This window comes from Sitophilus oryzae, unplaced genomic scaffold (assembly GCF_002938485.1).
Source record: "Sitophilus oryzae breed Bouriz unplaced genomic scaffold, Soryzae_2.0 scaffold_2008_pilon_pilon, whole genome shotgun sequence".
In the NCBI taxonomy this organism is placed as follows: Eukaryota; Metazoa; Arthropoda; class Insecta; order Coleoptera; family Curculionidae; genus Sitophilus; species Sitophilus oryzae.
In genome coordinates this window covers 3343337-3367411 of record NW_022146734.1, presented here as the reverse complement: position 1 = coordinate 3367411, position 24075 = coordinate 3343337, and the positions used below count along the sequence as shown (strand labels likewise).

Here is a 24075-nt window from a genome sequence, read left to right as displayed (position 1 = left end):
TACAGATAAGTACGTCTTTTTATTTGAATATATAACATTTTAAAATATTACCACGCTACCATCGAAAACACTTTACTAAACAGTCTCGCCATGAGCTGATACACCGGCATCAGTATCAACCCGACTATGAGAAAAATTAGAAACAAAATCACTGTGAGTTCGCCGAAAAGAATGGCTCCTTTTATAGCTCTGTCCTTGTTGTCCTCTGTTTCTACGATATCGATGACTTTGTCCAGGAAAAAACGTAAGAAATACACCAGTCCGTCCACCAGAGGCATTAAATTCCACAGCATTACCAGAATCGTAATGGCGGCAGTGTACGCCTGGGTACATAGTGATGTGACCAACGTTACAAAGGTAACTTCTCTGCAAAAAGAAGTGATTTACTTTAAAAAAATATATCTTTATACTAGTAGTGGGAACTATCGAATGAATACTATCGAAACATTCGATAGTTGCAATTCATTCGAATAATTCGATAGTTAGTAAGAAAACATTCGTTGAAAACTATTCGAATAAAAATTATCGAATAGATCCGTCATCTGCCTTGAAATATTGTATTCTAGTAATTCGGCAGCAAAAACCATTCATTTATAAAATTCATTCATTTATGAAATTCATTTATTCGTCAGGATCGATTATAATAAAATATTAACTGAATTTTAGTTGTCGCGCGCACGGCGACGTAGGTTTTCTTTCCGAGAAACCCGACAGCGGTCAGTGGCAATGCTATGAAAGAAGCCGGCATCTTTGATTTTTTGCGGAGTCAGATATAGATAAGGACACATTATTTTTTTTATTGAGGTGCTAGTATTTATACAGAAAATACATTATGAAGGGCGCTGTTGCCATATTTTGGTATTAGTTGATATTAGCAAAGAATATTATTGTTTGACTTAGTTGATAGTTAGTTAGGGATAGTATGTCTATATATTCTGCATTTTATTAATATTCTGTTGTTACACTGCAATAATACTTGTTATTTTGGATGTAGGAAAATGATTTTTAATGTTTTTAAGCAAAGACTGGTTTAATAAATAATAATAACAGTAATAATTTGTTATACCTATTAACAACAAAATTTAAAATCATTTAATATAAATATTTTTTTAAGTAGTAGCAAAATATAAACAACAAATTAGATGTCAAAATTATTTATATTAGATCCTATTTAAAAATAATATAGTCTCTAAATTTTTTGGGGGGCAACGTTGGTTTATTAAATAATAATAATAATTACAGAACTAATTTGTTATATTAACAACAAATTTTAAAATCATGAAATATAAACATTTATTAATTTTCTAAGCATACAATGTAATGGAAGAAAAATATAAATAAAAAATTAGAAATCAAAATTATTTATATTAGGTGCTTTATATTACTGTTGAAAAATTATATTTACTTTTACTGGCATTTACTTTAAAAAATAAATGAAATCGCAAAAAACTACATGTAAGAGAATTAGCATAAACAAAATACAAACATCGTTAACTTTTTTTTAAATTGGCACGTGTAAAACTTTCATTTTAATTTTCTCACCCCATAGTTTGAGTTCAATAACCATTTACTTAACCACATTACTTAAATATGATTATTAAGTTCAACTAATTCATATTATTAAAACATCTAAAATACAAATATGTATTTTAAAATTAATTGTAAGTTCATCTCATCTCTCTTAAAAATTCTTCAAAACTTCTCAAAATTTCCCATTAAAAATAGACCATATATCATATAAAATTAAATAATTGAAAGATCGGACTACGGAAAACCACACAAATTTTCGAAAAATTTTGACCACCTGCACACAATCGTCAATAAATAAAATTAAAAATAACTACTATTTTAGTATTTTAACTATTTTAATAAACGCAAAAATAGCACAGTATTTATACGGCGAAGTTATAAAAATTTGGAAGAACTAATAATGCACTGACGCATACAAAAATCAAACGAATACTAAATGTCATTTATCAAAAGCATTCGATAGTCGTGGCTCAACGATAACCATTTAGTCGCACGGCGAGGTTGTCACATATGCTTTAGTATACAAATGAATGAATGATTTTATTCGAATAAAAACATTCGATAGTTGAAATCATTCATTCATTAAACATTCGATAGTCTAATTCATTCGATAGTTCCCATCGCTACTTTATACCATTCGATCAAAGAAAAAAACGGCCAGAGTTGACTTGGAATTGACTCTTCCATCGATTGCCTTTTCCAAGTCAACTTGGTGCATTTTTTCGACCAAAGAATATATCCCTAGATCATGTAGCTTAACATGGATCATGTTTATAATATCACATCTTTTTTTACGGAGCGTACGGGGTGTCACAAATTCAAATCTGATAATTTTTAATATATTAATACTCAGTATTGATACTACTAATGTACATATATCTATAAGGTATCTAGGAAACCGTAAGAATTATTCAAATTTTGATACTGCAGTCTCGGGTTCTTTTATTGAAAAAATCACAATGCCGCAAACGGATCGTGGCTATCTTGATCGGTTTCGAAGCTACAGGGAGATTCTCAAATTTTGTACTTTTTGAAGATGTTCGATAGTTGGTTTACTTCAGCAACTACGCAAAAACGAATTATACATTCTAAAGGTACTTTTCTGTGTAGAATGCAGTGGCGTAGTCAGACTTTTTCCGAAAAAAAATATTTTTTAGATTATCACTACACCTATTTTTATTAAATAGAACCCCCTGTATATTCTTAAATTTCCTGATTCAGCTTGGCATGGGCTTCTCGAAAATATATAACACTCCATATTTATTTTCACTATTAACCTCACCATTTCAAATTTTTCTTAAAATATCCAGTTAGTAGCAGGCCGCGCCGAGTAACAAGATAAACGGTTGTCATGGTGACCGGGACATACCTTTGATGAATGCGTGACATTTCATTTCAACAGATTGAAGTGTGTGTATTTTAAATAATAAAAAAATTAGTAAATTTGAAAATTTTGAGAAATATAATATGTTAGAATGTTGTATTGACTCTAACAAACATAAGCAAATGGCAGCTGATTTATATTTTGAGCGGTATTTTGAGCGCGAGCAACCAAACCCAGCCATTTTTAAAAGATCAGAAAACAGTTTAATCCTAGCCACCTAGGTCACCTGATATCACTCCCTTCTCTGGGGCTTTCTAAAAAAGGAAATTTATCGAAATGCAAATAGAACATTAGAAGAGTTACAAGATAGTATTGTTGTGGCTTTACAAAGTGTAACCAACATACACATTCGAAATGCTGTTAGCGGCGGCGTGCAGAGACGGTGCCAACTCCGTCTAGATAATAATGGGCAGCAGTTTGAACATTTAATGTAGTCTTTGTGTTTTTATTTTTTATATTAACTAAAAAGCCCGATTGAAATTTTTGTTGAGTTGGTATTAAAATATGTTCTTTTGTTTCTGTCACACTTGTTTTTTATTTGCTTCGTATTGTTCGAATTTATTTAATTGCTAATAGATGGATTAATTTGAAAGTAGATATTCGCTTGTTTCCTTTAATGCTCGGCATGACCTACCAAGACGAAAGTCGATATCTTTAAATAAATTGGAATTAATAGTGAAAATAAATATACAGGTTTGTTCACCACATACGACACGGAGTATTGTAGCTAAACGATGAGATTTTTACAAATTGTAAGTTTGGGGTTCGTTGAAGGACTATTAGAGCTACAATTTAAAACATCCCAAATAAATAAAAAATATCAAAGTTGTATTTTTTTAAATGGAACACCCTGTATATTATTACATTTCTAGTTTCTTTCTTTTAAAATAAAGGTAAATTTGATTAAGGTTTATTATACTTAAACCTTACCGTTTTTGAAATATTTTCAATTTTGTGAAATTGCAGTAAAATTTTTAAAGCTTCATTTCTCCAAGGGTATCAATGTTTTTAATACTAAATATTTAATGAAGTTTATTTATTGATCAGTTATTGTGTTGCAATATGCATTTTTTCAAAAAAAGAACCCGAGACTGCAATATCAAAATTTGAATATTTCTCACGGTTTCCTAGATACCCTATAGAAACAACCAAAATGGTCCACCCTGTACAGTTCATACCAAATAAACTTTTAGTCACGTGATTAAACTTGACCGACACAGCGTTGCCCACTTTTATAAAATACTTTCTTTTAATCAAAATATTTTTGGGAACAAAAAATATACAGACCGGACCACCGTAGTAGTAACATAGGCAGAACCGGACGAATTAGCGTATACCCGTCCGCCGGATAAAAAGCAGGCGAAAAAATGCGATAAAATAAAACTAGGTAGATATGTGATAAGAATGTTTCAGAATTTCTATTTATTCGTGTTTTAATCATATACGTATTACTTTTTACAAATATACTCAGCCTAATCTCCAAAAAGTGAAGCCCAAACAGTGAAAGAACAATATGGAATTCTGCATAAGTCTATTTCACCCGGATATTCATTTAACTGAGCATGCCTCACCTGAAGAAGTTTTCATTGGTCGATGTTTTTAAAGGGAAGTGGTTCACTGACATTTCCCCTAACCTTCAATTTGATTTATATTTTTATTATTTATAACACATTATCATGGAGTTGGAAAAATATAAAAAAATAGTTGGAAACAATAAACTAAACAAAATCACTCTTTTACGCGCACAAATAAAAAGTAATACAAACAGAACTAAAACAACAATCAATCGGAGTTTGGCGCAATCGCAGTTCAATCCATATCCGGGTGAAATAGACTAATGCAGTTTTAATATGGAGCTGGGTTATGTTGTCTCTTTCTTACGGCACAGAAAATGCACGGGGTTAAATAGGGAAACCTGAGTATATTTGTAAAAAGTAATACGTATATGGTTTTAATAGCCAAAACGAATACATAGATTCTCGCGACAGTTCTCGTGTAAAATTTATTTTTTAAGTAAAATAATGGATGTTTACGAAGTTCGTGAGAAAATTCAAATTGTAAATTGGTATTTCCAAAATAGGTATTATCGGGATATCTTCTTCTTCTTTCCATGCCGTCTTCTCATAGAAGGTTGGCGACCACTTTTCTAAATTCTTCTCCGTCTTTTGCAACATGGAACAATTCTCCAATGCCAAGATTTGTCCACTCTCTAATGTTTCGGAGCCAGGATTTTTTCTTTCTGCCGATACCCTTCCTCCCCTCAATTCTGCCCTGCATAATATTTTGTAACAGTAGATATTTGTCATTGATATTTGATATTTTATCGGGATATACAAACAATTTTTCCACAAATTTTTGTAAATAGGCCAATTCCATCTTTACCTACTGTATCAAGAGTTATTAATAATTTTGAAACACATGGGTGCGTGTTCCCATAAAAACAAAAAAAGCCTGATGTGTTGATTAATGAAGAACAGTAGTTAAAGCAAGTGTTCATTTGCGCTACCGCGGATCAAAATCCCACGTTTTCAAGTAATCAAATTGCTGAGTTGGTTGTCCTGCCCACAATGCCCGTATTGTTCACAAATATTTGACCAATAATTTTCCCAACAGTTTAATTAGTGGATATGGAACTATTTTGTGGCCCGCTAGATCACCAGATCTTTCTCCCAATAACTTCTTTTTGTGGGGTTATGTAAAATCCAAAGTGTATGGTCATAATAGGGCTAATAATCGGGATGAGCTTCAAGTAAAAATACGAGAGGCTTTCCAAACTATTAGCCCTAATATGTTAGCCAATGTCAGACGGGGATTTTACGACCGCCTAGGCTTCTGTCTAGCACAAGAAGACGGTTATAACTTTTTTTTATTTAGAGTAATATTTTAGTTTTTTTTGGGTTTAGAAAATTTATTTATTTTTAGTTTTGGCTTGTAAACACACTGAAATAATAAAGATTTAAGTATTTTTATTTTAAATGTTACCTTAAGTAAAGGTAAACACTTAAAATGAAAATAATAAATACTCGGCACTCCTCGCGTCGTATTCCTAGTCTGTCACGACCGACCCGTCCAAGCGCAACTGCAACTGCGTACTGCCTGACCAGCCGACTAGCCGGTAGTGAATCTCGAGTACGAACGCAAAACGGGTAAACGTAAATTCGTCCGGCAACTTGCTATGTTACTAGTAGCCTGGTCTTCTCTGTATAAACAGTTATTGTTTACGTCAACAACTCGCCTTCTTAACAGCACTTAAGGAACATAAAGGGCCATTACTACCGCTTTCCCGTTCAAAATATTCTAATAAAGTTTTTACGGCTATCTAGCTATCTTGTACAGGGTGGGTCAAATTCGACGCTTTTAAATGGAAGCACCTTTTTCTATAGAAGATAGACGAAAACTAATATCGGGATCTGGAGCTCAATTTTCATCAAAAACATGATGGTGAAACCCGCAAATCAATATTTGTTACCGTTTCGGAATTACGGTTTTTTTTTCAAAAATGTGCATTTTTAACAAATCGCTGTAACTTTTTTGCTATGGAAAATTTTGTATTTCTATGAAAACATTTCAAAAGCACCTTTTTACGTAGAATTTAATAGTTTAAGTATAATTATTTTTAAATTAATAATTTAAGTGTTATCAACAGAAAAAATGATTTTTTTTGGGACACCCTCTATATTTTTAATTAACTGAAAAGAATTTAAAATTACCTTTCCAAAAATATAGCACACTTGATATTTTGTTATAATCCCCTTCGAAATACAGAATTTTTAAAAGTTCGCCACTTTTAACTAGTAGGCTTTGGACCCCTTATTGATGATATGCCCTTAATGGAACTCGAAAACATATTTTTTCAGCAAAACGACTCTGAACGCTGAAGTTATCAACAAATTTTTGCAGCTAACTTCAAAAATATTTAGATAACTAACCAAGATCCCAGTCGTTGGCCGTCGAGGCCGCCTGACTTAGTGCCCATGGATCTAATCCTATGGATATATTTACGGAAGAATGAGGTTCCTTATTCTTCCGTATAATCTAGACAAGAATTAAAAATATTTATGAGAGGGTATCTTTTACCCCCACTGAGTTAACGAATTCCGCGATAAATTTTCAAAAACGGCCCCGTCTGTCCATAACAGAAGACGGTCGATATGTCGAACACCTGTAGCAAAATCTCATGTCTTGGTTTGCTATTTATTTTTATTGTTATTAGATATAGTTTAAATATGTCGATGTTGGTTAAATATATTTTAAATTGTTATAAAATTCTGCATCTCTCATAGCAAATATTATTTTCGTTTTAATTGATGCTCACAGCTAGAATTTTTTTGCATTACAGCCGGTGCCGCTCAAAGCCTACTTATTTAAAGCGGGCGAATTTTTATATACTCTATATCTCGAAGAGGAATCGAGCAAAATATCTAGTGTGTTATATTTTTGGAAAGGTAAAGTTAAATTATTTTCAATAAATTAAAGATATACAGGGTTTCCCATATAAAAAATCAAATTTTCTGTTGATAATTCTTAAATTAATAATTTTAAAAAAATTATACTTAAACCATTAAATTCCACGTAAAAAGGTGCTTTGGAAATGTTTTCATAAAAATACAAAATTTTCCATAGCAAAAAAGTTACAGCGATTTGTTAAAAATGCATATTTTTGAAAAACACCCCGTAACTCCGAAACGGTAACAGATATCGATATGCGGTTTTCACCATCATGTTTTTGACAAAAATTGAGCTCCAGACACCGATATTAGTTTTTGTCTATCTCCTATAGAAAAGGGTGTTTCCATTTAAAAGCGTCGAATTTGACCTACCCTGTACACTTCGCACTAAAAAAGGTTCTAAAATGTACAATGTTCGACTACAAAGTCTGCTAGTAAACATTTTTAAACTTAAAGTATCACAACAATATTTATTTAAACCAAAAACTCGTAATACAGAACAAAAGTGTCAAATCGAATGACAATGTCAGGAAATAAATGTGGCAATTTGACATTTTTTACAGCAGAGCTACCACCTGAATCGCCAGCGGGAAATTTAAATTCCAGTTAGCCAGCCCGGCGCCGAATGGCCGTTGGTTGGCAACAATGAATTTAAAAATCGCGTCCTCGATGACGTAACTAAAAGTTTAATTGGTATCGCTTATACCAAGTTAGTCAATATGATCTAGAGATAAAAACACTAAACATACTCATTTCTTGGAACACCCCTGGCTTCCTGATAATCGACCACCGGTTCTCTGATCATATGCAGAGTGTATAACAATCCAGATTTGGATACTCGCATTTTAGATGTCTGTGCGTTTTCCATTGCTTGGGCAGCTTGAGGTCCTGTATCAGTACCTGTATATACAGGGTGTCTCAGATTTTAATCGGGAAAATTTAATAGACGATAGAACTTGCAAAAATAAAACAAAAAGTTCATATCAACTTGTAAGATTTAAAGCTTCCTTTTCGAGATACAAGGTACCATTAGAATACCAATTATAATATTAATTACCAATTAGAACTTATTTTTTTTCGCAAGAAGTAAGCAAGATAGACAAAAAAGTCAGGAGACAAAAAAATAATATTTTTAATTACTAAATCCAAAAATAATATTAAACTAAAAAAGCAGTGGCGTGCCTATTTTTTCCTTTAAAATACTTTAACAGTGATGCCCCACCGCCGCCCCTGGCCATTAAACTTAAATCTAATTACATCAAATTAAGTCCCATAGTAAGTGTGCGAACACAGTGCAAGCAGGTTTGCCGCTTACTGGTAGCCAGCGCCAATCTGGGTACTTATTCTTGACATCGTTCGCAACTTTGCGTATACGCATCACGTGTATTGTTATAAACAGGGTATCCCAGAAATAAGTGCAAGTTTTTTAAAGGGTGGTAGATCTCGATAAAAAAAACATATTTTCTCTTTATCGTTTTTCAAATAAGTCCAAAATAACGGAGTTATTTTACTTTGAAAATTTCCAAAAAAAATGATTTTTTGCTCAAATTTTGAGAACCTTCTTCATGTGCCTTCTCCTCATCGGAGGTTGGCGACCATCAATTGGAATTCCTCTCTGTCTTGAGCCAAACGGATAATTGCACTTGCCTCTCCTATATTAAACCATGGGACTGGCGCAAATTCCGCATGCAGGAAAACCGTTTACGCCCGATGCCTCGTCGTCCTTCAATCTTTCCCTCAACGATCAGCTGTAGGAAACTATATTTGTTATTTCGAAAAATATGACCAAAATATGCTGCTTTTCGTCGTTTTATTGTAGTCAATAGTTCTTGGTCCTTACATATTCTTTCCAATACTTCGAGATTTGTTTGAGAACCACTGGATCTTTTCTGGATTTTCTTTCTTATAAATTTAATCTACTACCTATGTTGCCATATTATCAAGAAATTATTTTTTTAAATAAAAACTAAAAAAAATTGCAAAAAAATTCCAAAAATATTTTCAAAAAATTCCGAATTTTCAAAAAAAAATATTTAGAAAAAAACCTCATAGGCGTGTTTCTGGGGTTGAACTATACTACCAGTTAAGTTAAAATACTTGCACGTATTTCTGGGACACCCTGTATATGGTTACATAGTAGCGCCGCGCCGCGCCGCCTCGCGCTTATAACCTTGAAAAATTAAAGCGTGTTATCAAATCGGCTAGTTCACAGTGAAAGCAGGTAGGAGCCGTCAACCAGCGTTCATCGGCGTTCTCGCTTTTACCGGAACGAAAATTTATTTATTTCTGCTTTTGCAGGCGCCGACGGCGCACAGAGGGTATTAAGAACTAAAAGTTGGCCAAAATTATGTTTTATGATTTTTTTGCTTTTTTGCTAGTAATATTAATTATTAGAGGAGAGGGTGCTAATATGGAACCTCATTTTGTTTTTCCTACACAATATTTTTTCCTCTATTCTGAAACCCTTTCCACCGATCAAATAGGGCCATTCTGTGCAAAACCAAGCAATTGGATGAGGATGCTAGAACAAGAAAGTAATTTGTATATTATAGACGATATTTGAGCGAGGATGGGTGTTATAGGGTAAAGACTATTTCCTTTAAGAATCTATTTAAATCAATGTTTTTTTTGGCAGTGGCAAATATTGGCAAGATTTTTGTACATATTCCAAAGCTGGAGACTTTAAGCATTGAACGGATACTAATTTCCATGCGGAATATTGCCGAATAGTCTTACACCTTATAAAAATGCCTCTGATTTTTTAAATATAAAACATTATAAAGAAATAGATAGAAGGAAACGTTTCAAAATAAAAATATGGCATAAAACAGGACTTGCCAGCTGGCTCTGTATCCATCATGACAGTTATTATAAACAATTTGCAAAAAAAAGCACTACAAACAATTCCACTATTTTATAATCTTAGAAATTTTCAGATACACTCAAGATAATTCATACTTATAATTGAAATATATTATTTATTTGATAGTCAACTTACGACTTAAAAAAAAGCTAATAAACGCGCTTACATTTAGTATTTATAGATTTGTATTCAGTTAAGATAAAAAATGGAAATAAAAATATTTCACTTTTGGCCAGGTTTATAGACCAAATACCCCTATGTGGGGGGGTCGGCGCGGCGGGAGCGGCGTTTGGATATGGTTAGGTTAGGTTAGGTTAGTTAATCAGGTAAATTTCCTCTTAATTAACTACTTCCGAACCCTGCTCGCATCTCCGAAAAAGCCATATAACAATACACGGCATATACGCAAAGTTACGCATCACGTGTATTGTTATATGGCTTTTTCGGAGATGCGAGATGTGAGCGATATGTGGTCAAGAATAGGTCCCCAGAGACGGCGCTGGTTGCCGGAAAGCAGAAACCTGCCTCCACTATGTTCGTACCCTAAGTATTATAAACGGGTCAAGTTATAACCAAATCGATTAAATAGTTTTTCAAACATCTTAATTTTTTTTTCTTTTTTAAGTAACTTTAACACCCTGTATCTCGAAAAGGAAGCTTTAAATCTTACAAGTTGATATGAACTTTTTGTTTTATTTTTGCAAGTTCTATCGTCTATTAAATTTTCCCGATTAACATCTGAGACACCCTATTCAAACAAGGAATAAATTTGTCTTGTTCACAGTCAGGGATGGGTTCAATTTTTTCATACGTTTCCACGTAAAATACACATAAAAAATTAAAAACCCGTAACGAAAGCCAAAAATTGAATCATAATTATTTTTCTCTAACTTATGTTAATATGAATCATTTATGCAGACACAAATAAACATTATATCGATAGATGAAATTGTATAAATATTTAAATAAAAAAGGAGTAACGTTCTTATACTATATAATACTATAATTATTATTTTTTTAAAGTCTTGTAGACATTTCGACACAGTAAGAAAATCTACAAAATAAAATACAGTAATGTCCGCCTATAACGAACCCGCTTATCGCGAACTTTCGTTTATAACGAACCAAATCTACAGGTACGAACTTCGGTATTTATCGTCGAATTCTTTGGAAAATAGTACATTTTATTGATAGTGGGAGTGAAAATTTTTCTATCAACCTCTTGGATGGAATAAACTTCATTCTATATGCATAGGCATGGCAGAGGATGCCAAAACAAAAAAAAATTAATTGTTTTCAACACGGTTGTTTCCTAAAACTGGAAAATCATTTGAATTCAGACGATGACTTGACAGTAGCCGAATGGCCGAAAAAAGTTGGATAAGAAGATGATAACAATATTCCAGTCAATATTCCTTGTTCTGAAAATAAGTTTAATGAATTTGTCCATATGGATGATGATGATTGATCTTGTAAGTGTCGAATACTTAGATGATGATGCCATTGTCGTTTCTGTGTCTTCTTCAGTTTATATTGATGACGATGAGGAGGCGGAAGATGAAGAACCTGTGAGTACAGAATTGAGACCAGTTCCGACCACATCAGGGGCACTTCAACATATTGATAACGTTCGTCATTTCCTTCAGTCACGAAATACTCCGCAAAGTGTTCTTAATCAATTAGCCGAAGTAGAATTATAAATTAATGATATTCATTTCACAAAAATAAAACAAACTAAAATAGAAGATTTTTTTTAACTAGACTTTTAAGAACAGTTGTTAATGTATCTACCATATTACAAAATATATTTTATGTACCATATCTATGTATTAATAAATAAAATAGAAAACAAATTTCTTGCAGTATAGGTATATAATAAAATTATATAAGGATTCTTGCCACTTAACTGCTTATATAGAAATTTAATTCTACGCTGTGTTTGTCATAATGTGGATCAACCTGCTCTTACTACCGGTTTCGGAGCCCTACTTCATCATCAGGTGAGCTTGGGCAGATCCACAAAATGACAACCACAGCGCAGAGATAGTTAATTCCGACTTGTCGGAAAGTGTCGGTTAGATATTAAGTCCCGAACGGGAGATAGCGGCCTGCGTGCAATGGTAGTACTTTCGTACCACCGGGGCGCTTATAGAATTAAATTTCTATATAAGCAGTTAAGTGGCAAGAATCCTTATATAATTTTATTGTATTAATAAAAATACCACATCTTTTATATTTATCAGCATTTATCGTTTATTGCGAACTTTGCTTATAACGAACCGTTTTCGCCGGTCCCATGAGGTTCGTTATAACCAAACATTATTGTAGTTATTTTTTTAAACACCGCTGCGTTGATTCAACGGAGGCCAATTTATTATTTATTTGTTGAAAAAAAACTAAAGTATACTTGAATAGTTGTATTTGGATATTTTAAACAATTTTTCCTTGGTGTTTTTTTGCTTCCAACGACGGGAGGAGATATAACGTTAGGCAAATTTGTTTTATTAGTAAAATACCGCTGACAAATTGGTCTCCGTTGGATGAACGCAGCGGTGGTTAAAAAAATAGAAAGTTGTGTTTACCGCTGTGTTCATCATGCATTTTTCCTACTTCTTTTCTACTATGTTTTTTCCTACTTCAATTTTTTAATAGCCTTTTGGGTTAAAAATGGCGCCCACTAAAAATAGCATATTCTACATTAGTTTTTATTTGGGCCCCCCTAAAACAAATTCCTGTATCCGCCCCTGAACTATCCCCTGAACTATATAATACTATTATACCATTACCATTATTAAAATACCGCTGACAAATTGGTCTCCGTTGGATGAACGCAACGGTAGTTAAAAAATAGAAAGTGGAGTTTATCGCTGCGTTCATCATGCATTTTCCCTACTATGTTTTTCCTACTTCAAAAAAACTGAATAATACCGTCACTTCTCTAGACCAGTGATGGCGAACCTATGGCACAGGGCTGATACGCGAGCTCATTTTTGGTGACACGCATCTTCATAAAAAAAATTCATAATTCAAATGTCTCTCTCGCAACGCCCAGAGTATTTATTACTATTATTATTATTATTATTATTAATATGTAATAATATTCACCATGTTGGCCAATGGCATTCGCAGGTTTAGGACCAGGAAATAAACAACCTTTTATTTTAAAAAATTCCGACGTTTCAACGCGTATTCTCGTCTTTTTCAAAGATAACAAAAGAGAATACAAAACAAGTATACAAATTACATTGTCAGTCTTATTGTTTAAAATAAACATTCATAAATGTTTACAATGTTAAAGAATTAAAAAAAATAAAAATAATATTCAAAAATATTTAGTAAGTTTATAGTAAATATACTAATAGCAAATATTAGATCAGTGTTTACAAGATCAAATTCGATTATCAAAATATAAGTCATTTACGGCGTAGAAAGCCTTGTTTAGTAAATAAGATTTCAATGCTTTGCGAAATGAAGAAAATGATGTTATGGATTTGATTTCAAATGGCAGGTGATTTTTTTCGAGTTGTATAATATTGAACTTTTAACTAACTTTGAGCGTGGAATAGGTAGATAGAGAGATCTTGCTCCGCGTTCCTGTGTGGATAAGTGTGAGATGGCCTTTCTTGAGAAGCTGATACATGCTTACGTATTAGGCAAACCGATTCAAATATAAGTGTTGTTAAGTACAAAAGCTGCAGCGAGTTTTTATACGACAAAGCTTTAGTTTTAGAAATGTTGAATTTAATGGTGATTAAGTCATTTGATATAATCCTATGAAGTGCCGTGACGTCCTTGTTGTTCCAAGTGAAGCTAGTGTCGTCCGCAAAAAGACATATTTTACCACTGATGTTTCTGTTAGCAATGTCGTGAATAAAAAGAAGAAACAAAATAGGGCCTATTACTGAGCCCTGAGGTACTCCACCAGCTTCTATTGGCTTGCTAGAAGACAACGTGGTATCCACCAGACGGCACGTGGTCTGGTGAATACCACCAGGCCTTTCGATGGAACGACGAGAATACACGTCGAAACGTGGGCAATTTTTTAGCGCCCATCCCTAGTAGCTGTAGTTCTATAAACGTTTTTTTTTTTACCTTGAGAAAAGTAGACTTGGTGTGTTTTGTTGGGCGACAAATCAGGTCTGTTACTTGCGGAACCTTTTTCTTGGGCTTGTTCCGGTGAAAATTGGAAATTCGAATGCTGTGGAGATTTTGGAGGGACTATAACACCTACATATTGTATATGTTACAGTAAAAGTTGGAAATCAGTGATTGTTAACAATTACTAGTAAAAGCTCACATTCACTGATTTGCTAAGACTACGCCAGTAAAAGTTCAACAGCTAATTTTGAAACCAACTTTTACTAGTGAATGCTAGCATTCCCTGGACGATATCAATGAGTTTGAAAGATTCAGTTAGCGCGGTTGCCACATATTGTAAAATATAGGAATAAATAAGGATAAGTTGAATAATAGGCAATATAAAGATAACATTAAATTGGGCTAAATGTTGGCAACGTTGACAGAGATCTAGCGTAAATTCGCTTTGTTTTTTGTGGTTATGTATAAATGTTTTGTTATCGTTGTAAAAAGTGCTGTGCGATATTTTCCCTTTAGAAGAAATTTTCTGTGAAAATTTAAGATAAATTAGGAACTCGCAAGAATGTGCTTGTTTTTAATTTTTGCAATATAATGAAGTCATAGCAAAAGTTATAGGTGCAAGAGAAAAATATAGTAAGGAAACTAATGACTATAAATTAAACGTAGTGATATGCTTGAAGTAGCGGGTTTGAAAAAACGAATAACTCTCGTTGAAGAAAATTCGGGCATACTCCACGATGAAGAATTTTATTAAAAAACCTTGTACCAGTAAGTAATATTATGTTTATGAATATTTTTTTTAATTGTTTTGTACGCTTTAAAATGTTTACTATGTTTTCTCTTTTAATATTTAGAAGGTTAAGTCGTTATTTTCTATAATTTTTAAAAAATATACTAAAGAAGTAAATTGTAATTTGATACGTGGATCAGCTTCAATATTGAGGTGATCCAATATTCTTAAAAGTTTTATTTGTTCTAAAACTTCAACACACTCGCCCTGTACAGGGTGGGTCAAATTCGTCGCTTTTAAATGGAAACACCTTTTTCTATAGGATATAGACGAAAACTAATATCGGTGTCAACGTACAATAGAATACTTTACTGGCAACCTTTAGTAAATGTTACTTTCACTAGTGAATGTTAGAAAAAACTACAAAAAGTCGATAAATCTCTTTAAAATACCACTTTTACTGGTCCAATGCGTAATTGCTAGCATTTCCTTGTGAATGTTAACAATCACTGAATTTCCGACTTTCACTGTAACATATATAAAAAAACATCTTGCCGTATACAGCGGAACCAAAATATTTTACTAACAAGAATAACAACAATTTTACTAACCTGATATATTCTGGGGCTGCGATGGTGCGTAAAACGGAGCAGTTTGTGAGCCTGAAGTGCCTAAAAAATAAATAAATGTCTATACAATTATTTGAGCCTATACAGATACAGGGTCCGGCAAAATGGTAGTAGTTCCTAGAATAAGAACTTGAGGGTGAATGAAAAATGTGTGAGTGGATCCGATTTGTTTAAATGAAACACCCTGTACATTATATTATTGAATTTTTGGCTTCCCTTCAGATCACTTTAGATAATACATATTAATAATAAATATGTTTAGATAGTTTCAAATATATTAATAAATAAATTAAAAATAGATATTTTTCTTTTTCAGTCTTTCTTAAGTAAAATATTAAAAATAAAAGAGATAACTATACTAGATATTTACTCTAGTTAGTCTGCACTTACTTCGCTATAAATATCGTAATCATACATGGTGTTCAAAATGCTATGCCAAACCTTTTAAAATATAAAATATAATATTGTATACAATACCGTGTATATTTTTTTTTTTTGCTAGATGAGGAGTTAATTTAATATTTTTTGTATTTAAAGTATTTAAAGATATTTAACGGTAAATTTTTATCAAAACCACCTAATGATTTTTCTCCGGTATTTTACCGTTGAAAGTCATATTCTTAAAAAGAAAGAAAGTCTTATTTTGTAATTTACAATGTTTGATATGGAACTTTGAATACCCTGTATGGTTTAAGATTACGATATTTATAATAAAGTAAGTACAGGGTGAGTCAACGATAGAGTAAAGTCCATTATCTCATTTGTTTCAAAGTTTACAAAAAAATGTTTAATATAAAAGTTATAGGGATGGTTAAGATACACATTTTAAAATTATTATAGAGTATACAAGGTGCTTCAAAAAGGTGTGACGGCTATAACATATGTTTTTTTAAATGCAACACCCTATTTTTTATTTTATTTTTAGATTCTGCGTAAAATTCCATAACTTTTTTATATATAATGTTATATACCTAAAATTAATAGTTTTTGTAATATTTCAATTTATTTAAGCAAAAGTTAAATTGCAGTGTGGTAAAAAATTGTCAGTGGTGCCATTGTTTCTGAAGTTTTGAACTTGAAGTTTCTGAAAATTTGGTAGGAGAGTTTTATAGAGATGAAAAAAAAGATATATGTAAAGATATTTTAGTTAAATGATACAGGGTGTTCAAAATATATTTATGAATTTCAACTATTTAAAATTAAAAAATCTCAAATTTTTTAAATGGGACACCCTATATATTATCACTTTTTCTGGTAGATTTGACAACACTCTTCAACTTTTATTAAGTATGTCATATCCCTATTTTTAATAGTTTGCGATTTATTCCCATTTTTTCAATTTTTACCCATATTTTTAATACAATTACCCTATAAAATCATAGTTGCCATGACAAAACAAAACTATTTATTACTTACCTTTAACAAATAGCTTCATAATTAGTTACAATTGCTGGTATTAGTTAAAATTAATTAACTTTACTCATATAAACTAAATTGCAGTAGTGAATTTCTTGGTGTATTTCTATATTATAAAAGATGACACTTGGGATTTTTCGTCGGGGCGAATAGCCACAGATTAGGGTAATACTAGATTATCTAATTGCTAAAGACTACTGATATATGAATTTTCTTCGACATACATTAAGTTTTTTCTCATAGTAATTCTGGTTTATAATTCATTTGGTAAAGCCAATATTACTACTGCCGCGAAACCGTCCCATTACACACTGAAGATGTTTTCTAGATAATATACATACATCTATCCTTATAGTAGTTAGCAAAGTACTATATAATATACAGGGTTGTTCACCACATACGACACGGAGTATTGTAGCTAAACGGTGAAATTTTTACAAATTGTAAGTTTGGGGTTCCCCAACTACAAGAAAATGCATTTTCTACGGAAACTTAAAGAGATAGGTAAAAAATGGTATAATATAATTTGATAGACAATTAAATTGTGCATCTGATTCTCGTAAAATATACAGGGTGTTCCATTTAAATTAAACAAGTTATTGCCGTTTGAAGCTAATAATTATTTAAAATAAATTTTTAGACACTCTGTATAAGGTAGTATTATTTTTATTATCGCAACACAATAACTGATCAGTAAATAAACTTCAGTAAATATTTAGTATTAAAAACTTTGATACCCTTAGAGAAATGAAGCCTTAAAATTTTTACTGCAATTTCACAAAATTGAAAATATTTCAAAAACGGTAAGGTTTAAGTATAATAAATCTTAATCAAATTTACCTTTATTTTAATCGTAGAAACTAAAAATGTAATAATATACATTATTACATTTATGATGATTATTTATTTATTAATATCTCTGAAGTTATCGAAATATATTTACTCATATTTTAGGATTAAGTAAAGTGACCTGAAAGGAAGCCAAAAATGTAATAATATACAGGGTGTTCCATTTAAAAAAATAGAACTTTGATATTTTTTACTTATTGAATAATGTATCTTGTAAAATTATTTTTAAATTGTACCTCTAATAGTCCTTCATCAAACCCAAAACTTACAATTTGTAAAAATCTCATCGTTTAGCTACAATACTCCGTGTCGCATGTGGTGAACAACCCTGTATAGTACTGAACCAAAAAATGTGGTGTTCTAAGCTTGTCCGTGTATATCAATCACATTGACTAATTCATTTCAAGAAAATCTGTAACTATTATCTCTACCATTTATACTTATTACAACAAATTAAACTAAAATTCAAATTTTGTCCTTAACTTGCTTAACAGACATGAAATTGTGATAATTATTACTTTTTGTCATGGCAACTATGATGTTATAGCGCAATTATATTAAAAATATGGGTAAAAATAGAAAAAAATGGAATAAACCGCAAACTAATAAAAATAAGTATATGACATTCTTAATAAAAGTTGAAGAGTTTGGTAAAATCTATCAGAAAAAATGATAATATATAGGGTGTACCATTTAAAAAAATTGAAATTCCTTAATTTTAAGTAGTTGAAATTCCTAAATATATTTTGAACACCCTGTAACATCTAACTGAAATATCTTTACATAGGTCTTTTTCTATATCTCTATAAAGTGCACTTATACAAAATTTCCAAGTTTTTATTCTAAGAGCTACGATGCCCGACGCACTGTTGCCGGACCCTGTAGAGCTTGATGTGACAAGAAATATTTTTGTAGCTCAGCTTTGGAAAAACATTTGTTTTTTTTTAAACTAAGCAACCTGGCAAATTATATTAAGAATGTCATTTTGTCGTCATTTTAAAGCCAACAAAAAAAATTAAAAATAAAAGTTCATATCAATATAGTGTAAAAACACAGGGAGCCGAAAATTTTCAAAAAAATCAATTGTATCCAATATACTTAGCCTAAGAACTAGCAACGTTTTCGAGAAAGTATTTTAAGAAAGCTGACTCTTTAATATATCTTTAGTTATGTTCTATGGAACAGCGTGCGAGTCGTCCGGCTGCCGATAGACGTTGCGTTCACTATTAACTGCGCATTGAAAGAAGATCCTATATATTTTTTTTATTTAGTCCGTTAAATTCCAGTATTGAATATAAATCGAACAAGTCTCCATAGCGCGGCGCGAAAACGTTCCGCCTATAAAGCGAGAAGTCTCGAGTTCAATACCGGCTCGGGATAAACTTTTTTTATTTGATCCGTTTATATTCTGATATTAAAATATTAAATAATTGTTTTTTTTTAATCACCAGAATTATTTAATACTTTACTGTCAGAATATAAACGAAAAAAATAAAAAAAAGTTTACCCGAGCCGGTATTGAACAAGTATTGAACTCGGGACTTTTGGCTTTATAGGTGGAACGTTTTCGCGCCGCGCAACAGTAGGCAAGATGTCCAAACCAAGTTGCAAAAAATAACATCCACAGTTAGCATTTATGGCAATAACATTAGATTGGAAACATATTAGTTATGAGGAAACCACATAAAATTAACAAAAAAACATATTCGGAGTCTCTTTCGAGGGGCTGTAAAACGAACTTTGCGCAAAACCTACATTTTCAGTTAATTTGTGTCCAATAACTGCCTTTTTTCTAAAATTTTTTAAATAGTAGGCGTTGCATTCAAGTGACACAGTATTATAACAATTGAATTGGACGACCTTAGCTTGCTGTCAATAATTATTGTGAAATTGTCATAATGTGTTTTACGTATATTCCCGGTTGCGGTAAATGTAATGTCAAGGTAAGTAAAAAAGTATCTTTTATTTTGATTTTTTGGATAAAAACTAGGTAAAGGTCAAAGTAGAACATAATCATTTAAGGTTTTTTTGATAGTGGCATATATTCTATCTTAGAAAAGTTAAGTCAAAAAAATCGCAAAAAATCGCAACATTAAACTTATTGGAAGCGTATGTCTCAATGCGTATGTGTATAGTAAGATCCTTTATGTGGATACTCTCATAAATTAATTATTATAGTAGCTAGAGAAGAACTTGAAATATAAAGTTAGGTAATTTTTCTCAAGATTTCCGAAGAGGTATGTCATAAATGTCAAATGACATTTTTGGACAAATTGACAAATTTTGACAGTAGGTACCTAATTTTTTAAATTAAATGAAATGGATTTTTCTTTCAGATTTAAAAATGTGCACTTCGTGACCATTGCTTCCAGCTGTTATAAAACAAAATATCAGTAAATAGTAGGTGGTAAAATAAAATTTAGATATTTTTAATAGGTATAAGTTCTGTTATTTTCGAAATCGTCATTGTTTAATTCTCAGAATATTGTTACTTATTTAAAATATAATAATAAAATATTGTTCACATATTGTCTGGTATTATTAGAAAACCAACTTATTCAAATGACAAACAATCTTGAATAAAAGTTCGATTGGATTAGTATACTTAGAGTTTTCTTTTATACATTGACACCCCCTTTATCTTTTTTATTTGACGTTTCCGAAAATTGTATCAAATGAAAGTGGTTTTGAATAAATTTGCCAAAAGTCTATTTCGCATATCCAAAGTGCTTCAAAAAGTCTGGGCGTGGTTCAACTATCTTATTTCAAATCAGGTATAGGCTATGCTACATAAAAGTAGTTAGGATTTTTAGGAGAAAATAAAAATCAAATAAAAAATTGGGTACTAATTTGAAATAAGAAAGTTGGGCCACGTACAGGATTTCTAAGGCACCCTGTATATGCAAAGAAGACTGTTTTTAAAAATGTATTCGAGACCATTAAACTTTTATTCAAGACACTTTTTTCGAAAACGTCGAATAAAAAAGATACAGAGGATGTCAATATATATACCTAACCTAACAAACCCTGTATATGCCGGAGGAGTAATAATTGCTCACTATTTGTTCGTTTCATCTTGGCTCTGCCAAAAATCGTAAAATTTAGTTAAATGTAAAATATTCTTACCGCATTTTGGTAGCTGTATTAGTCAAAAGATGATTTTTCCATTTTATGAATCCCCCCCCCACCACCCCCACCCACTCTCAAGTCAGCCAAAACTAACTGGGTTCACGGGCTACTGGCATAGAATGGTTTTACCAAATTTGAATAAAATCGTACAATAAAATAATTTTTGCAACATACTTCTGGATTTTTGCCCACTGTGCGCGCTATGGAAACTTGTTCGGACACAGCTTTTGGAGTAACTAAATAAAAAAAATTAAGCCAGATATTTCTTTTAATATTTACCTGAAAAAGATGGAGGATTATATTGCGCTTGTAGTGATTTAGCTTGTTGCTGTTGTCTAGCCTTTATCTCGTGCAGACTTTTTTGAGCGGCACAAGAGAATTCTAAAAAAGACATAAACCTAAGTATTACCTAATTATACAAAAAAAAATAGTTAATAAAATTACCTTTAGTTGGCATAGCTCAAAGTCTTTTTTGGAGTCACCATCTCCCATGGGCTTTTTTTCTGTACTTGATTATAAAAATATATTTTTATAGTTTTATTTTATTAGTATAATACTATATTATAATTTGATATAAAAAAATGACAAAAACTTATATGACAATGTAATTGTGACAGTACACCTAAAGTAACTATGGTTTTGCAAGAAAATTAAATTTATATATTCAGAATAAGATGGACAATATCCCTATCTTCTACTTGTTTATCCAAAAAATTCAGACGTGTAGGCCGTGCCTTAAAAATATAGAAATTAAAAACACATTTTCTGTATTTTATTTTGCTTACAAGTGTTTGGTTTCGGTTAAAATTATCCTTTAAAAAATGAACATTATCTTGATCACAATGCAGTCCATAATGTTTACACTCACTAATCACGTCATCTACAGTGTTATACAAAAAAAGATTCTTTAAAATCTCTAAAGGAAATGTAAGATTTTTACTGTTATATGCAACTGACATTGTTTGTAATACTTTTCTAAAATAAATTATATTTATGTTACCTCCAAATTTACTTATATAATTTAACTGTCTTACTTTCTTATTTCTGGAAGATGTAGAGATGACAGTGCTAAAAGAAGATACTGAAGATCCCTTAAGTGTTTACATACTCTTACAAAGTTACCTCGAATATAATTTAACGATACATCTATTGCCAATTTTAGATCTTTATTCCTAAATTATAAATATTTATAATACTGACACAACATCAAATTCTAAAGACTCACTTATATGTTTCAGGCAATCTTAGTGCTCTTATCACAGACTCTGGGTTACTTAAATTTAAAATTACATACAATGCTTCAAAACGGGGCCGGTTTTCCTGTACCATTTTATCGTCATTGGTTATTTTTTCTATAATTCTTTCATACTCATCATATAAGCACAATAGTCTCTTAATACATTCTTGCAAATGTGTTTTGTTTAAGACAGGATCAAAATGGTTCAGTGACTCTTCACATAGTCTTAAAATTATAGTTATGTACACATACCTAAATTAATAAAAATGGATTGTAAACAATCACCTATAGGAAGCATATGCATGGAAATTAACAATTGGTTGTAATATCTTAATAGAATCAATTACTGGCAAATTTTGAATTATCATATCTTGTCTGACTGACCGTAGCCTATCGGTTATAAAATCATAAGTAACATTCCAAGGTACTCTGGTATTTGTAAGAACACTAAAATACAATACTTTCAGTAAGGTTCCTCAATGATCAAGTTAAATACTCTTTGCCTACTCCTGGAGTAAATAATTTATGGTTCTTAATAAAACATTTGTTGGTCTCAGATATTTTGGGTTTTCCATAGCTTTCCCAGCAGCTGATCGACTGTAACATTTTACAACTTTCTTTCTATCTGCCACTGGTTTTTCACTGTTCGATGCACGAGGAAGGGTTTCCAAAATATGTAAAAGGCGTTTATTTTCTCTTCTAAAAGGCGTTCCTTTGACTTTAGATATGAAGTTTCGCAAATTAATTACTTGGTATGTTTTAATTTATCTTACAACATAATTTCTGCAGCAGGGCACATGTCCATACATTGTCCTTTAATGTAAATATTAAGTGGCTTCATTTTATTCTATTATGGAAAAATATGCTTTTCCTCCAAGCTAGTCTGAGCTAGTCTTTGATATTTGATATTTTCAAAAATAAATATTTTACAAAAAGTGAGGTTTGAGGTTAATTGGATATGCATATTGTATCTCTGGTTGCATAAGGAGTAATACAATGCAAAATGCAAAATTTATAATAAATATACAAATAACGTTAAAACAATAACGTTAATGTTAATAACGTTAATTAGAATGCGTACAGGCCATTGCTTAACAAAACACCATTTATATAAAATTAAAGTGAAGGAAGATCCATTCTGTGAGTGTGGCTCTGTTGAAGACCTAAATCATATCTTTTTAGAATGTCCTATAAATTTTTTGTTTCATTTGGATTTATATCAAAAATTTATTGAAATGAATTTTCCTACTCCACTATCAATATTTACAGTTTTGTCTAAGCCAAGTGAAAAATTAATAGAAACTATTATGATATTTTTAAACATTAATAGAATTAAATTATAATGCTCAACTTTCTATTTTTTATTTTCTTTTTGTTTCAGTTTCCGAATGCAGTCTGTTTGTGTGACCTCTATCCTATGTGCCTTTGTGTGTGATATAATCTTCCTTTCAGCACGTCATTTATATATTTAATAAATAATAATAATAACATTTTACAGTCACAGGTCACAGGTTACCTTCATAGAAGTTAGTTATATTAAAATTTACCCATTATACATTTTACAAAGATAAGAATCAGTGGCCTTGATATGGTTTAGAGCCAGTCAACATTTTGGTCATAATCTTGGTCACTCCCAAATTGAGCTGGCGGTTGCCTTGTAGCAGAGCCATCATAAAAAAAGAAGAGAAGAAAGAAATATACAAATATAGAGTATATTCCAAATTTTTTCTTATAAATAATATTTTTGGGGAAATTTACATTA

At 31.4% G+C, this 24075-nt stretch overlaps 2 protein-coding genes across 5 annotated transcripts; both read right to left on the bottom strand.

The window, feature by feature from the left end:
• LOC115884050 lies at positions 1 to 21685 on the bottom strand. Of its 3 annotated transcripts, none has more exons than XM_030902495.1 (6): positions 21521 to 21685; positions 21356 to 21457; positions 15665 to 15724; positions 14318 to 14452; positions 8112 to 8262; positions 1 to 366 (listed from the first exon to the last, which is right to left on the bottom strand). In XM_030902495.1, the coding sequence occupies exons 1-6, from the start codon at positions 21531 to 21533 to the stop codon at positions 48 to 50; spliced, it is 780 nt and encodes a 259-aa protein (XP_030758355.1). In that variant the 5' UTR covers positions 21534 to 21685; the 3' UTR covers positions 1 to 47. The 3 variants fall into 3 exon arrangements, with proteins under 3 accessions (XP_030758355.1, XP_030758356.1, XP_030758357.1); XM_030902496.1 differs by having other exon boundaries at positions 11 to 366; positions 8112 to 8250; XM_030902497.1 differs by lacking the exon at positions 8112 to 8262 and having other exon boundaries at positions 199 to 366.
• LOC115884049 (SAC3 domain-containing protein 1) lies at positions 21674 to 23235 on the bottom strand. 2 transcript variants are annotated; one of them, XM_030902492.1, is made up of 7 exons: positions 23087 to 23235; positions 22821 to 23012; positions 22599 to 22760; positions 22302 to 22538; positions 22111 to 22248; positions 21862 to 22051; positions 21674 to 21810 (listed from the first exon to the last, which is right to left on the bottom strand). In XM_030902492.1, exons 1-7 carry the CDS (start codon positions 23152 to 23154, stop codon positions 21733 to 21735), a joined length of 1065 nt encoding a protein of 354 aa, XP_030758352.1. In that variant the 5' UTR covers positions 23155 to 23235; the 3' UTR covers positions 21674 to 21732. The 2 variants fall into 2 exon arrangements, with proteins under 2 accessions (XP_030758352.1, XP_030758354.1); XM_030902494.1 differs by having other exon boundaries at positions 22821 to 23025; positions 23087 to 23232.
• Positions 23236 to 24075: the final 840 nt, after the last annotated feature.